At 41.0% G+C, this 16,576-nt stretch overlaps 1 protein-coding gene across 1 annotated transcript; it reads left to right on the top strand.

Annotated features, from left to right (window-relative positions):
• The first annotated feature begins 669 nt into the window (after nt 1-669).
• Nucleotides 670-15,593, top strand: LYVE1 (lymphatic vessel endothelial hyaluronan receptor 1). The gene is made up of 6 exons (XM_027563268.1): nt 670-899; nt 5,808-5,979; nt 6,086-6,225; nt 12,174-12,479; nt 13,569-13,647; nt 14,186-15,593. Exons 1-6 carry the CDS (start codon nt 815-817, stop codon nt 14,370-14,372), a joined length of 969 nt encoding a protein of 322 aa, XP_027419069.1. The 5' UTR covers nt 670-814; the 3' UTR covers nt 14,373-15,593.
• Nucleotides 15,594-16,576: the final 983 nt, after the last annotated feature.

Here is a 16,576-nt window from a genome sequence, read left to right as displayed (position 1 = left end):
CACACTCATCAAACCAAAAAGGGGAAGTCTGAGTTGAATTTTCACCTACCAGAATATGAGAAATTATTCAAGAGAAAGTTATATAAAGGACCTCTGTGGTGATTACTATTGTAAAGTATTACTGATTTTATAAATTGCCACCCTAGTCATGTTTTGTATGAATCTTCAATGTGTCTGATTTCTTTGAAGCAGGAATCACCTATAGTGGGGTAGACATTTCAAATGATAAAGAAATCTTGAAAGGGAGCATGAGGATTCTGTCCTCAGTATTTAAATAATCATTTGTTTTCATGAGTCTTAGCCTCATTTCCCTACAGATCACAAGGATATGCAGTTGGGGGATTAAAAAAAAAAAAAAAACCCACTGATTGTAGGAGGAAAAGAAGCACAATCCATGTTCAGTTATATAAATCAGCAGCTACACAGACAGTAACAATGAACCAGGTAGGAACTGAGCTGGTGGGGGACATGGGTGGTGGCAGGGGATATGAGAATTGGGGAAACCTCCAGCAGTTCTCCCTGTGCTATCTGCCTTCCTCATTCGTGTGTTTTCTGAGTCAGCATTAGCTAAATTTTCCAGAAAGCCTTCCACAAAGTACAGCCTGGGCTTTCAAGGACGTCACTCATTTCCCCCTAGTGACCTTGACAAGTCAGAAGCTTGAAAGCAGGGAAATCCGGATGTCTCGGTTATGAAGCAGAGCAGTGGGGGCCCCACATATTTCCAGAAGTCTCCATCCACTGGTGATTATTGTCTGCCTTTGATACTACCAGTGCTCATCTGACCTGCTTCTCTGGCTCTGAAGGTGCTGGCACAATGGCCAAGTTCTTCAGCCTGGGGTTGCTTCTTGCCTCCATCTGGACCACAAGGCTCCTGGTCCAAGGCTCTCTCCGCTCAGAAGGTAGGTTTCTTACTAGATGGCCAGCCTGAGGCAAAGCAAGATGCTGCATATTGTCCTAAGTCTACTAAGTTCTTGATTGAATTTCTGGGGTGGGGGTGGCCCTCAGTGTCAACAGAAGATCTCGTTGGCAGGAGTGTTCTGGCAGAAATGTTTTCACCATATTGTCAGCTTCACCAAAATGATTCTCACTTACCTTTATGTTATCTTGACTTTTATTTTTGGCTATGGGATATTTTTAATAAAAATATTTTGACACAATGAAGAGAGATCACTTGATTTTAAAAGTGCTTAATTGAAGGAGCAAAGAATGATTGTGAAAAATTTTAAGCAATCATGAAGCCTGGGAAATGGTTAACTTTCACAGAATATTGGCCTGTTTTATGTCTTTGGAAGTGTCAATGTGATTGTTTTAATTTTAGTTTTACTACACTATCATGGGATACATACATTTTTAATATGCAGTAAACAGCAAATTAACTGAAAAAAAAACCTGAAAAAAATACAGGTTTGAAAATTAGCTATCAGCTTCCTACCAAAAGAATGTCTTAAATGATTTCTGGGCTTTTGAGATGCCTAACTGGTAACTTCACTCTGCACTGTAGGCAAAAAATAAATAAAAATGTGACCACAAATCACTCATTACAGCTCTGGGCAAATGAAAATATGAGCACTTTAAAAGGAAAATTACGTGTTCCTCTATTGGGAGATGCTCTGAAGTATAAAATATGTTGGGAACAGACATCCAGACTTAATTTAGATATTGTTGCATTCCATTTTATAAAGGTTAGAGTTACAGGACTGGTTTTTTTTTCAAATGCCAGAATATGTTACTTTCAAATAAGTTTGAAAGTAACAAACTTATTTGACATCCCCCTGGGGAGACTCTTCACTTTTCCCCAAACTACTGCCATTAATATTCAAACTATTATGGAAATTGTTCTTTGACCCTGGTTCATCACACTCTTCAGACCACCCTCAATAATGACAAAATTTTCCTAAGGAAATTAAGATTTGTAAACAACTGAAAGTTGTCCAGAGCCATGATTAGGGAGGAGGGGCTTGATGAAGGTAAATGGATGGGAATGGGCACTAGTATTTTTGAGGGCCTATTTTTATATATTGTATATACAGTATGTAAAAAATATATAAAAGAAATGTATGCATATATATTTCTTTTTTTTCATATATATTTCTTAAGAATACATTTTATAGATGAAGGAACTGGGTCAGTGAGGCCAAGCAACTTGCCTAATGTCATAAAAGCAGTAAATAATAAAGCTTGGGTCTGAATTCAGCTCTGTCTGATTCCTAGGTATATACTCTTTCTACTACACTTGTAATTTTCTAAGAAAGCTTAAGGAAGGGGTTACTGGAGGATCCTTTAGGTTCCAGCTCCCTGTTTTTGTCCTTACATAGGAAAGCATAAAATCTACAAGTATTTGTCAACTGCCCACTTATGCACCCAGCCTCCACTAGGTACAAGTTATATATTTAACAATTCTGACAAATATTCTGTAAAGATATAACCATCCCCCTTTTACAGCTGAGAACACTAGCTTCCCCAAGGTTACACAGCCAATTAACAAGAGAAGAAATGGTCAAAGCTAGGTTTATTGCCCAGAATAGGTCTGTCGTTACTTATAACAACAATATTTAGAGTAAAAATGATGTATGATGAGAAAGCATCAAGACCACTTTACAGTGTAATTAACATACCTTCTCTATAAGTATTCCCAAAGACGCTGCTATAAGCAAGCTTATGAGTTAAATGAGCCAAATTCCAGGACAAATGGTGTGTTGCAAGAGTTCAGTTCTAGCTCTGTGTGTGTGTATCTTCCCCTCATTGCACAGTGAGAAGCAGAACAGTGTCCTGGTTTGCCGGGGTCCAGCCCCGGCTGATCCAGGGTATTTGAAGGAGAAACGGCTTCAGCGACCTATTTATTTATTTATTTATCAAAGATATAAAAAGTAATAGAATGAGGATATCTCAGTAGGAAAATTCAGTGGAGAAAAGAAGCTGAGTAGCTTGGTTTACACGGAAAATCAATATAACCCGTGACACCAGGTTAGCTCTGACCACGGAGGCCACAGGCGCCCTCTCGAATAGCGGAAGGTGCCCCACCTTAGACACCTTCTCGAGTGGGTCTTAGAAGCCCAGGCAAATAAATGGTCACAGAGGATATCCGCACTCCAGATGGAGACTCAGCTGGAAATTAAGGGGAAGAATGACATGGGGAGACCAAGCTTTGGCGAGCAAGGCCCGTAGCTTTATTTTCAATAGGGGCTTTTATACCCTAAGTTACACATAGAGGATAATAGGGGATGCAAAGTCAGCAGTTTTTGATCTTTATCAAAAACCAGGGTTTCTTTCCTGCAAATTTTTATCGTATACAAATGGTTTAGGTGATTTACATCATCTTCTGGCCAGAAGGCCTATTAACATTTTATGACTCTTGACAAAGACTTATCAACCGTAAGACTTATTTTCTTAAGAGTAATTATTTTAAGGTTTGGTGCCATCTTCCGAAGATAAAATTGCATTCCTATAGGACGGATGTGTAATGGGTTTACAACAAAGGAAAGAATTTATTACCTTAAGGGTCTAAAGTTACTAACATCAAGACCACTACCTTTTTTTCAACATACCAACTATATTAATTAATACACATTCAAGGATACAATTCAGGGGATGTGGAAACTTGGCAACAAGCACTGGCTCATCAATGAAATCTTTTACTAGTTTTATTCTGACAGTTTCTAACTCTCTGAGAGGCTCTAAGCTATTTGAATATCTTAAGCTTCCTGTGCCTCTTGAGGCTGGGAGACTGTAAACAATCGTATGCATAGATGCAGGAGTCCGGGTAAACTTGTCAGGCGAGTTAGAGAGCCATCTGAGGGGTTTGGATTTAAACACTCCTAGTTGCCCAGGAACTTTTATTAATCGGAGCTGTAAGTTAACTCTTTGTCAGAGAGAGTGAGATGGTGGTGGGGGACAGCCCCCAGTAAAGTCAGAGGTGAGAGCACAAAGCAATAAAGTAGGCAGACTCTGGTTTTTTGGGGGTAGATGCTCGAGAATATCCAGGGGGACTCCTGAGGCTCGTATCACGAATGGAATGTCTCTTGCCGGCTCCCGGCACTGGTTAAGTCCTGAGGTTTTCATATCAGTCATGGTTGGATTTGTGCCTCCAAACTTCCACCCAGATGCTCTATATCCTTGGGTTGGGAAAGTTGCTTATCTCCCTGAACTTCAATTTTCTGTCAGAAGAGTCAGGGTTTGGCACAGAGTGTCATATACAGATGATAGAAGCTGGAATTAATTAGTATTAATATCAGTGCTGGTGTAGGTATTAGCATTAGTGAACACAGTCATAAGAAGCTGTTCTGTCACAAACACTCATAAGGGTGTTGGCTCTCTAGTCTCTCTTTTGTTAAGAGCAGAGTCTGGAAGCAAATAAGGTTATCCACAAATGCCATACATCTTATTAATTTCCTTTCCTCCAGTCCCCTGCTCCACAACAAGGTCGCCTGGAGTACTTAGAAATGCTCTTTGCATGTTTGCAAGAAGAAACTTCCTTTAAACACCAACTAAGACAGTGGTCAAACATTTGACCAGGTATCCAATGCACAGATCTGTGTTTAAGCAATTACTCAGGAAATGCCCTTTCGTGAACTTTCGAGGGTGAAGCCCAGTAGGAATAAAGTACCTGAATGCAATGCAACTTTGCAACTTCATACAGGTCTATAAATCCCAGAATCCAGAGAGAAGGGATCAACAGAACTCTCGGATTCATTAGATTTTGAGTAAGATATTATTCACATATTAACTGTTCAACTGCCTCAGCCTCCCCAGGGAGATCAATCGTTAGCAAACTAAAACTAAAGTGCTTTGAAGATGATATAATGAAACTATGTTATTATTTATTGAGCACCTACTATGTGACAGGCACTGTGCTAAGCACTTTTACTTGAATTAACTCATTTAACTTTTCATTACCCTATGCTGTGGGCTTCTCTGGTAGCTCAGTTGGTAAAGGATCTGCCTGTAATCCAGGAGACCCAGGTTTGATTGCAGGGTTGGGAAGATCCCCTGGAGAAGGAAATGGTAACCCATTCCAGCATTCTTGCCTGGAGAATCCCATGGACAGAGGAGCCTAGTGGGCTACAGTCAATGGGGTCACAAGAGTCGGACACAAGTTAGTGACTAAACCACCACCACCTTGTACAGTAGATACTGTTGTTCTTTCAGTTTTCTAAATATGGAAACTGAGGCTCAAACAGGTGAAGTAACCAGCCTAAATTCACAGAGCTGACAAGCAATCTAGAATTCAAATCCAGGTCTGACTCTAAAACTCCACTTCCTTTATTTAGTTTCTCTGCCATGCAAGCTTTTCTATCTGACTCCTCCAGGAATTTCTGCGTAAGCCTGCCCCCCAATGGTCAGAGACGACCTGGGACTGAGAAAGTTCACATTCCATTATAACAAGTACAACATTTTTCAGCCCATCTCAGAAATAGTGCTGTCTCCAACCCACATTAGTTGGGAGTATTGCTATCGTGTTTACGCAGAGCCCTGGATTTCATCTTTCTCAGTCTCAGACCCCTCATTTTATAGACTCCAAAAAGGTTTGCAGCAGCTGCATCCCCTAGACTTGCTCTTGCCCAGGAACTAGGAGCCAAAGTCTCCATGTAATGAACAAGGCACCTGAACTCAGTGAGGGGGGATGGACTTGTACCCGGTGAGAGGTACAGCACGGATCAAGGCTAGCACCTACCTGCCTTATCTGGGTCTTCTTATTTCTGAGCTCCAATCCCAGCTGCTGTGTTGACAGTGAGGCTCTAATCAAGGGAGAGCCCGAGGGCTGAGACAAGGACAGCAGCACGCTGAGGGGCTTTGTGATTCCTTTGCAGAAATTTCCATCTTGGGACCATGCAGAATCATGGGGGTCACCCTAGTGACCAAAAAGACACAGCCGCTTCTGAATTTCACAGAAGCCCAGGAGGCCTGTAGGCTCGTGGGACTCACTTTGGCCAGCCAAGACCAGGTTGAAGAAGCACGGAAATTTGGCTTTGAGACTTGCAGGTGAGAAACAGACTCACAAACATGGTGGGAGCTTTGTTGGCTCTGTGTTCTTGCTCAGCAGCAAGAGATCTGTGTATCCATTCAATTCATGTGTATTCTGTTACAGCTATGGATGGGTTAAAAATCAGTTCGTGGTCATCCCTCGAATTATCTCCAACCCCAAGTGTGGGAAGAGTGGGGTAGGCGTCGTGATTTGGAGAAGTTCACTCAGCAGTAGGCACAGGTCCTACTGCCACAACTCATCTGGTGAGTTAGACATGCGGTCTCTCCACGCGGTGTGTTGTGTCTGGATTTCAATAGCTCTATAACCAGGACTTCTCTGGTGGCTCAGAGGTAAAGAATCTGCCTGCAAAGCAGGATACGTGGATTTGATCCCAAGGTTGGGAAGAGCCCCTGGCAAAGGAAATGGCAACTCACTCCAGTATTTTTTCCTGGGAAATCCCATGGACAGAGGAGCCTGGCAGGCTACAGTCCATGGGGTCACAAGAGTTGGACATGACTTAGCGACTAAACCACCACCACCATGACCAGTCTGAGAAGAGTAAGCCTGAGCAGCAGCAGAAGCAATCTCGGTGATGGCCATTGAATCCTCCCAAGACTGCCTCTTTGACAAGGCTAGAGGTGGCAGTGTCCCCCTCAGAGGAAAAATTTAGGGGAAATATGACAGATTGGCAATATAGGGAGAGGGTACCCCTAGAGGCTCCATCCTCTCCTCTCATCCCATAAGATAAACAGGAAGAAGGGAAGGAAACACCCATGGACAAAGCAATATACTAATTTATCTCACTAAACCTTGACAATGTCCATAGGAGGTATGCTTTATCATCCCTATTTTGCAAATAAAAGCTTAGATTAGAGGACGTAAGTACATTTGTCTAAGATTTCCTTACTATGAAGACTCACACGCAGATCTCCTTCACTTATCCCACATTCCTTTACAGGAGTGGAATTTCAAATGCTACATTAGATGTTTTTAAGAACAAGACCCAATTTTCATTTTATGAAGGAAGGAATTGAAGCTAGAAAATAGAACTGATTTGCTCATGGTCATCCCTTTAACCTTGTTGGAAAACCTTGGCTGCCTTAGCCCAAGTGCCTTACCCAAGTAACTTCTCAGAAAGCTTTTGACTAAACACTTGTTCTCCACTTATCATAAGAACCTCTGTCTCGTTTATTACTTTTCACACATACTCATAAATCTGACCTTCTAAAGGTCAGGAGCTCAGTGGTCATTCTCTAAGATCCAGGAGGTAACATTGCACCAGCACTGTTCTGTTGCCCAAAGGCAGCAATTAGATCCAAGCAATTCTATGAACTATGGGGCCTCGGCCTCAAAAAGTCTCGAGACTTTTCACTTCCCTTACTTCGCAGATGAAATGACTATAGCTCAGAATGGAGGTCTGTCTTGTTCAAATTCTTACAGTGAGCTTCCAGCTATGTAAAGACTAGAACATAAGCTTTTTACAAACTCTTTTCACGATCCTCTTCTCCCCATCTCATCCACCTATCGCTTTTGGCTGGGGAATTGGTGGTTTCTTTGCCTGCTTATATGACAGCCAATGCACATCTGTCAGATGGCCTGGCCTTTCAAATGCCCGCCCTTCCTGCCAGCTGTCAGTGTGATAAACAAACACCCAGTCCTCTGGACTAAACGAAAAGAAGTCCAGGGAGATGACTCAGGTTTGCGTGTTCCCTCGTGGTTTCATTTAACTTATACTTCCATTCTCTATGCTTTCTATATACTTAGAGTTAAGTATAGAGGCTTGATTAGACACACAGCTACTAGTTTGGGCAAAAATACTTGATAGGTTAGATATTGTGTACTTTAGATCATATCCCAACAAAAGGCACTGAATGTCGGTATATCCCACTATTAACATGCTAACTTTCATCATCTGAATAAGATGGTGACTGCTGGACCTCCCTAATGAACTCAGATTTGTTTTCCCTTTGGCAATGAGGAAGGAACCTCTAGTGTGATATTTTGGCACCATGCATACCCCCAATGATATTTTACCTAATAGTTCAAGCAGACATTGATGATCCTTGCTGGAATCAGTTATATGCAGGGCTACAAAATGTTAATTTTCTAAATACATTCTTCCTTCTACATCTATTAGCTGGCATTCTTTGATAAAGAAGAATCTCTGTCTTTCACACACACACATACACACGCACATCTTCTCTCTCCCCCTAATACTATAATTCATATAGTACTAATATTATAATCACATAGATGCATAGCATTACTTAGTCTGTGTGTTCAATATGTTGTCATCAATTTTAGAATTATTATTACTTTATTCTTTTTGATGCTCAAATTATCCCACATTTGGCAAGTGGAAACCCCTGCTAGTTGACTTTTGTGTCCTTCATCCCATTAGTATTTGAGCAAGTCATTGCTTTCTGTCATAATAACATGTCACTTTGTACTTCCTTTATCCTAGACATGGAATCAGCCATTTATAGCTATTTCTCCAAGAGACCTTTTTAATGGGGAAGGTTAATTAGAAACCAAAATCTGCATGCAAGTTGTTCTAATTAATACTCTCATTTTCATTACTTCTCAGCCCTTTTCAGTGGGCAACTAGGAATATATATGTGTGTATGTATATACACTGGCATCTTTTTTCTCTTACATGGAAAATTATTGTTTTCAATAAATAATATGAATAATTTTCTTATCCTATAATATTTTCAAAATTATAAAGACAACATTATTAAGATAATAAACCTACTGAATGGAATTTGCAGTTCATTTGCAGTTCTTTTAGTCCTCAGAAGGTATCTCTCTGAGAATGTACTGTCAGAGAATTATATATAAAAGTGACTTGAGAAAATTTGCTACCCTTTTAAAATAAATTAGGTTCACTTGCTTCTGTTTGCCATCTATGTGAGGATCAGAGTTACCCTAGCCCATCTTACACTGACCTGGATTTATCTCATGCTTCTTTGTTTTCGTAGCTTTCTTTTTTATTGCTATCTGACAGGCTCTGAGGATCAGAGTAACCTGAAACCTGACTCCAAAGGCTGTCCTCTCACTGCTGCCTTTGTGAGCTTTGGGAATCAGACCAGCGTGCTCTTAATGCTTGGCAGGTATCATGTGTTTCATGCTGTTCCCTCTGCCACGATGCTTATCCTCTCATCACCTGACTGACTTGTATTCTTTATTCAAGTCTGCATAAAGACTTCCTTCTTCAGGAAGACTTTCTGTACCCCCGATTCCTAATCTTTCCTCTTGTACGCCAACTACACTGTGTTTAATAATCTATTGAAGAATTTGGCATATTCTAGAGAAACTATATTTACTGCTTGGAGGGAAGAAGACCCAGGTCCTATCACTTCCGGGTGAGACACACTGTACCCTCAACTGGTAAGGAGCCAGCTTGCTGCTGCTCCCTCAACGTGGCAGCCTTCTTGCCTTAATGAACAGGGAGTCAAAGGAAACCAATTCTTATAGATCTTACAGATCATGTCATAGATTATGCTGGGCTCTACACACTTACTGTCTCACCACTCCTCGGTGAAATCACACGAGGGTACCACTACTGCTTTCCAGGAGAAGTAACTTATGCCTAAAGTGTGCTCTGCTGTGTCAACAGTCACTGAGGGACAGAGCTAGGATTTAAATCCTGGGCCTTGGGTGACTTCGTCGTCACCTTTCCTGGTGATTACCACATGACAGTAACATTCCAGGCCCAGGGTGGGTCCTTCACATGAATATGTTTTCAGAGTTCCCCAGATGATTCTAAGCTGCAGTCAGAGTTGAAAACTGTTTCTCTTGCCAGCATCTCTAAAATGTAAGTTCTAGAATTCCAGGTACTCTGGATTCTCCTATTTCTGTACAGTTGCAGTAACCTCTTTGTTGGCTCCTGAAAGTTAAGTAACAATGACCATGTTTACTCTCTCATCTCTATTTCATCCTCCACACAGAGCCTCCTCTGCTCCAGAGCTTTGGGTGGCTTCCCATCTGAGAACCTAATGTGAACTATGAAGACTTTTTTCACATAAAACTGGGTGTAGACGAGAACTTCTATCAGTTGGAAAGTTTGCTGACTCCAGTTGAAGAGTTCTCCTACAGAACAAATTCCAAATTCTTTACCACGGCAGTTTTAATACCCTCCCACCTATCTTGTCAGTCTCATCTCCTCCTTGCGGGCTTTCACGCTCCCAACATAGGCACACCTGTGCGCCAGCCACACTGCGTGCCCTCTCATTTTCTGACATGCCTACACGTGCAAATTCCTGGAATCTTGGGTCACGCCCTTTTGACTGACTGGGATATCCTCTTCCATATTAGAGGAGCTGGAGCTCAATCCCGGCTGTACTGGCCTTCTTATCATCAAACATGCCCAGATTATTCACTTTCTGGCCTTTGAACTGTTCTCTTTACTTAGAATGCTGTTGTCCGAGATCTTCAATGACTCACTACTTTTATCATTCAGGTTCCAACTTAAGTATCATCTCCCCAAGGAGACTTACTCTTATCACCTTATCCAAAGTATCTATTCCCATTTCTGCCTCTTCCGGTTTGATTCTGTTTAATTATCCTCTTCTGAAATTTCTGGCTTATTTTGTGCTTTTTTATTATCTATATCCTTCTTTCCAGTAACATATAAGCCCCTTATGAGTAAGCACTTTGTCTTATTTGCACTACGTCCCTATTGCCTAGCACAGAGTTGGAGCTTATTAAATATTTGTTGAGTGAGCACATTAACCCTCCACATGCTGTTCATACCATCTCATCTGTGAATCCCCAGTTATCTCCCCCTACTCTCATCAAAATACTTTTCCAGGAAACAGGAATCCCCCCTTATTTGATTCTGTATTCTCAGTTCCAAGCACATATATCGTGTTCAGTATGCTTTTCCCCCTGATATTTAAAAATGTTCATTTTTTGAAGGAAGAACTTAGCACGTGCTCAAGAATAGAAAATGTAGCTAAAAGTCCAGGGCAGCATTAGTGGTATAGTGGTGAGCAAAGCTGCCTTCCAAAGTCCAGGGCAGAGGTCAAGGATGATGCCTATTTGAATAGAGGTCTTTTCAGAGTAAAAAGAATAGTATAAAGCACTGGGGGAGTCAAAACGTTTTTTCACATTCACCACAGACTTGGTTGGTAATTTTTACTTAATTTTAAAAAATAATAGAATAACTTTTCCTTTATGGCTAACATTCCAGCCGATGCTACCCACTCTCACAAATAACTAGGGATTTAAAAGAGATACAAATGCATGTTGGAATATATTGCATGGCTCTAACACTTACTGGCTACATGACTTTGGGCAAGGTGTTCAATTTCTCTGAATTTCAGTTTCTCTTGTACAAATGAGGGTTTTATAAAATTGTAAATGAAGTACCATGGTTGACTCAAGAGTAAGATATTCATCAAATGCTAGTTTCCTCTCTACCACATTCAACAGATTGGAGAGAAAACCAACATCCCTCCTCTGTCCCCCACCTCCTTTAAAAACATTTTTTTTTTTTCAACAAACACGGAACAATCTGGTTTTAGTAGATCTTTGTCCTGAAGTGGTGTCATGTATGTATGTTTGGCCTCCCCATCTACTCCTTTCTTCATTTCACATTTCCTTCCTTCCTTTAATCATCAGATATTGAGCATATACTATGTGCCAGGCATAGTGCACAGACCATGATGACCAAGACAGACAGGAGTCCTGTTCCAGGGAGCTCATGGTCCAATGGGGAGCAGTATAATGAGAATCATGACAAAGGAAATACCAGGAGGTACAAGACTGCAAGTCGAGGGATTCAGACTGGCCTTCACGTCTGTCTAAGAAAGAGGTAGTCAGTTCGAGACCTGAAGGACAAGGAAAGCTTAATAAAAAGGGGCTTCTTACAGGTGAAGAAAGTATCCTGGTCAAAGACTTGAATGTGAGAGAAAGCACATCAAAGAACTGAAGGAACTCCATTATGGCAAGGGGAATGAGAGAAAGACCGATCAAGTGAGGCAGGCCATGTCAGCAGGATCCAGGTCATGAAGGACTTCATAGGCTGTGCAGTATAGTGAGGGAAGGATTCTAAAGAAGAAAGTGATATGATTAGATTCACATTTTTGTAAGACCATTCCAGTTACAGTATGAAGAGAATGGAGGAAAGTAAGATTAGAGGCAGACAGATCACTTAGGAGGCTATTTCAATACATACTTCTTATTTTACTTTTCCTTCCCTGGACAGATATTTGGATTAACTCCTGCCTTCCAGAAATTATCACCACCGATGATCCCTTATTCAACACTGAAACTGCAACATACACAACAAAACTGATGGTCAGTGACAGTACACACTCAGAATTGTCTACTGATGGTCCTGACTATGTTACAACGACTGTGGCTCCCCCTCTGGCTTCCACGTCTACTCCACGGAAAAGAAAATTAATTTGCATAACAGAAGCTTTTATGGACACTAGCGCCGTAGCTACAGAAAGAGAATCAGATATTCAAAATAGACCAGCCTTCAAGAATGAAGCTGTTGGGTTTGGAGGTAAAAACTTTCTGTCTGTATTGTGCGTGTGTGTGTGTGCATTTAACAGACAATACATAGAAACTAGCCTGTATCCAGATTGGGCACTCAGGACCTGACAAATACTAATGCAAATAAAAGCTTGATGCAAATTCAAATTTCATATAGTCACAGAACTTGAGGTCTCTAGAGAACCTTAATGATTAAACTAAACATCATGAGTCTAAAGGGAATCCCTGGTGACTCAGCAATAGAGAATCTGTCTGCATTGCAGGAGATGCAAATTTGATTCCTGGGTCAGGAAGATCCCATGGTGAAGGAAATGGTAACCCACTTCAGTATTCTTGCCTGGAAAATTCCATGGACAGAGGAGCCTGAGGAGCTAAAGTCCATGGGGTCGCAAAGAGTCGAACACAACTTAGTGAAACCACCACCACCATGAGTCTAAAATAGATTCACTTTTCAGTAGCTTGGAATAAAATTCTAGTGACAACAGCAAAACACTTTTCTAAGCAGTATATATATCCCCTAAGTTTTCATAGAATTGTATTGTATGAGATATCCAGATATCAATGATTTTGAGAAAAACAAATGGACTCCAAATATGAAGAAGTTTTAGGGGGATCTTAACCAATTATTTTTATTCTTATACATGTACAAGAATGATATGTAATAAAAATCTACATTTAAAAAAATAAAATAAGATAGCTTCACTTTTAAAATATAAAGACTTTTCAGAATAAATTACTATCTATTCACATGCAGAAGTTTTAAAAATATATCCAGACACCTTAAATGCCTATGACCAGTAAGTTGGTTTTCCTATTTAAAAGGAAGGATCTTGCACTTAATTTGCTCCAAACTAATCATCTTCAAGGCCACAGACAGGAAACGGACTCTGTCATATTGCAACTAACGAGCAGAGAATGTGAGAGACAAGACTAAGGATTCTATAGGCAAGAAAGAAAGAAGTATATGTGGGCCTAACACCCTGTGTGGCCCCTGTGTGGTCACAGAGGAGGCTCTTCCCCTGCTCTGTGGTCTCCATCATGTGTAAGGATGCGTCGTGAGAAGACCAGCCCACAGCAATGTCTGTCTCTGTCTCCCCAGGTGTTCCCACTGCCCTGCTGGTGCTTGTGCTCCTCTTCTTTGCTGCGGCAGCTGGCCTCGCAGTTTGCTACGTCAAAAGGTGGGGTTGTTGGCAGATGGTCGGTCTCATCATTTTTGTCGCATCTGTATCTCATGTTTATCCAGGTTGCCATTAGCATTTCCCTTTCCCAAATGGAGATGGCAGTGCTCATACACTGTACATGTTCCTCCCCACCTCATTTGTCCTCCCTACCACCCAAACTTCCCTACTGTTTCAGCACATGCGTGTTATCCGGCTTGAAGATTTAGCTCAATGGCTGTCCCTTTGAATATCAAGAAATGAAAAGACTGGCATCTAGGAGGAAATGGATATGCTTTATTTGATTTTCAATTCTTTGCTTTTGATGAGAGGGTTTTGAGACCAGGCTAAAGTTTGGCCTGTGAACCTACCATCCCATCTAAATGAATCCATTCAGGTCAGGATGGGTGGGGGTATTTGAGCATGCATGCATGTGTTGGCATCTCTCTGAAATAGAGGAACCCAGTGTACTCCGCCAGTGTAGGTCTTTACAAAGTATCATCTGTTGTTCTATGTGTTATATAGAAGTCTCATTTTAATTTTGTGTTTATGCCCACAGGTATGTGAAGGCATTCCCTTTTACAAATAAGAACCAGCAGAAGGAAATGATAGAAACTAAAGTAGTAAAAGAGGAGAAGGCCGATGATAGCAACCCTAATGAGGAATCAAAGAAAATGAATAAAACGCCAGAGGAGCCCAAGAGTCCACCCAAAACCACAGTGCGATGCCTGGAAGCTGAAGTGTAGATGAGCGAGAAACGAGAGGACACACCTCAGGCTTATTTCCTTCCTGATACACATCCTGGTCCCAGACGGGGAGCCTAAAAGGACCAGAGAACCAAGCAAGCAAGTTTACCCTTGGTTCCTGACTAGACTCAACTCAGGGCTACCTTTCAACTCCGGAGTACACCAAAGGAAATTCCCTTTTTCTTACTGCAGTCCTTTCTGGATCCTACCCTCCTACCTCCAAAGCTTCCTACAACCTTTCTAGCCTGGTGATGTCCTAATAATATCCCAGTGGGAGAAAGGAGCTTGTGCAAAACACCAGGACCTAAACCGCTAAGCAGAACATGTTTGTCAAGTGGCCTTTATGCTGCCTGGGAATAGGTGAGTTGAGAGTCAAGAAACCATTGAGATCAAGGCTTTGTCTATTGATTGACTCTACAGCCCAGATCCTTTCTTCAGCTCTGGAAAGGAAACACTTTTACCACCTGGCATGTTCTTCTGAGCCAGGCAAGAGTGAAAGAAGGAAGAAAAATTTAGCAACTAAAAGACATAGATTCCCGTAATGTGAGACCTAATCTCTGTAAAGCCAAAATAAATAGAGAAAAAGAACGAGGCTGGGGATGTTGGGAGCATTTGTCAGTAGGGACTATAAATACAGTCAGAGCAAATGTTCATCTCTGAATAATTTGAATTGAAATCACTTATCAGAAGCTACACACACTTACTTTTCTCTCTTGAGCTGCTGCTAGTTTCTCTAGAAGAATATACTGTTACAAGAACCTGCCCCCCCCAAAAAAAAAACTCTTACAAATTTCTATTTTAATCCAAATTACAGAAATTATTAGTGAATAAAATCACTGTGTTAAAAAGCAGTAAATAATAAACATTTGCTGAATGTCAGGTGCTGTGCAAGTCCTTACATTCCATAATTGAATATTATTCATCAAAATTTTCATATAGTAGAATATATGAAGATAATTTTTTCACTGTTAATATCCCAGCTTGTCTACTTCCAAAACCCAATTATTTCTTTCGGATACTAACCTACTCATTATTTTCTCATTAATATGGCAACCATTAAGCCTTAATTTATTATTAACGTACCTGAAAAATACATCATTACCTCTATATGCTTTTTAGATGTCACTACCAAATGTATCGCTAGCTCTCCTTCTTCCAGCAAAATAAGCCTGGGAGGTGCAGAAATAATTGTACTGAAAAAATAAAAACATTTATAAAGTTTCTTTGCCCTCTTATTTACACTGACGCCTTATAACTTCCATGCAATGAAGTAACCTGTTGTTTGCAAAAGTAAACAACTTTGGTTGTTGAAATAAGCAAAGCCAATAGAACCTACGTCACCATGTGGGACTTTACTTGTTTCAGATGAGCTTATTTTCAGTAGGTCAATTATACACACATAAATTAGTCTTTTACTTAGTATTCAGGTAGTATTCAGGTCCTACATTCCAATATGTTTCAGAGTTTACATGAAATTGGGGATTCAGGGCCTCTCCTTTGTCCTGTGTCTCTAACTTTCTCTCTCTCTCTCTACAGTCTTTCTCTCTTAGACTGCTAATATCTTCTTCCCCTCATCAGTAACCCCACAATTCCATGATCCTTTCAGCTCAGAGACCATAACCTGTTGGCATAGTCTTTTATGGTTGCCCCACAGAGTATTCTCTTAAAATTAGGTTTAATTGCCAAGAATTAAACATCAAGAGATTTCATGCTTATACTTCTGTTCCCTTGAAAACTGGCAAGATGTGGAACTAGAGAATGCTTACTGCCTCATTGTTGCTGATCCTGAGCTGCGGCTGCCCCCTTAAGTGGACAATGCTCTCTGCACCTCACCGCAGTCCTCACCATTCCTGACTGCAACCTCACACCAAAGTAAAGGTGCCATTTCCTATGAATCTTATAGTACTGTTGCCTTTTTGTTTTTCACACCCAGTCCATTTCATTCTTTGACAACATGCCTGGCTGGCCCTGAGGTCTACTAATTTAAAACCCTGATTTGTCAGTCCTTAAGCTTAATCATGGAGAAGGGCATGGCAACCCACTCCAGTATTCCTGCCTGGGAAATCCCTTGGACAGAGGAACCTGGCGGGCTGTAGTCCATGGGGTCATGAAGAGTCAGACACGACTTAGTGAATAAACAACAACAACAAAGCTTAATCAGCCTCAACCAGTTCACAAGAGGTGAATAAGAAAAGGGGAGAAAA

This window comes from Bos indicus x Bos taurus, chromosome 15, assembly GCF_003369695.1.
Source record: "Bos indicus x Bos taurus breed Angus x Brahman F1 hybrid chromosome 15, Bos_hybrid_MaternalHap_v2.0, whole genome shotgun sequence".
Classification (NCBI taxonomy): Eukaryota; Metazoa; Chordata; class Mammalia; order Artiodactyla; family Bovidae; genus Bos; species Bos indicus x Bos taurus.
Note: the sequence above shows the minus strand (reverse complement) of the source record. Positions and strands in the feature narration are given on the sequence as shown.

Excerpts from the sequence above, each read along its gene's own strand:
- LYVE1 (XM_027563268.1), top strand. The coding sequence starts at position 815 with ATGGCCAAGTTCTTCAGCCTGGGGTTGCTTCTTGCCTCCATCTGGACC. Across the intron at positions 12,480-13,568 it reads TGAAGCTGTTGGGTTTGGAG|GTGTTCCCACTGCCCTGCTG; the intron begins GTAAAAACTTTC and ends CTGTCTCCCCAG. Across the intron at positions 13,648-14,185 it reads GCAGTTTGCTACGTCAAAAG|GTATGTGAAGGCATTCCCTT; the intron begins GTGGGGTTGTTG and ends TTATGCCCACAG.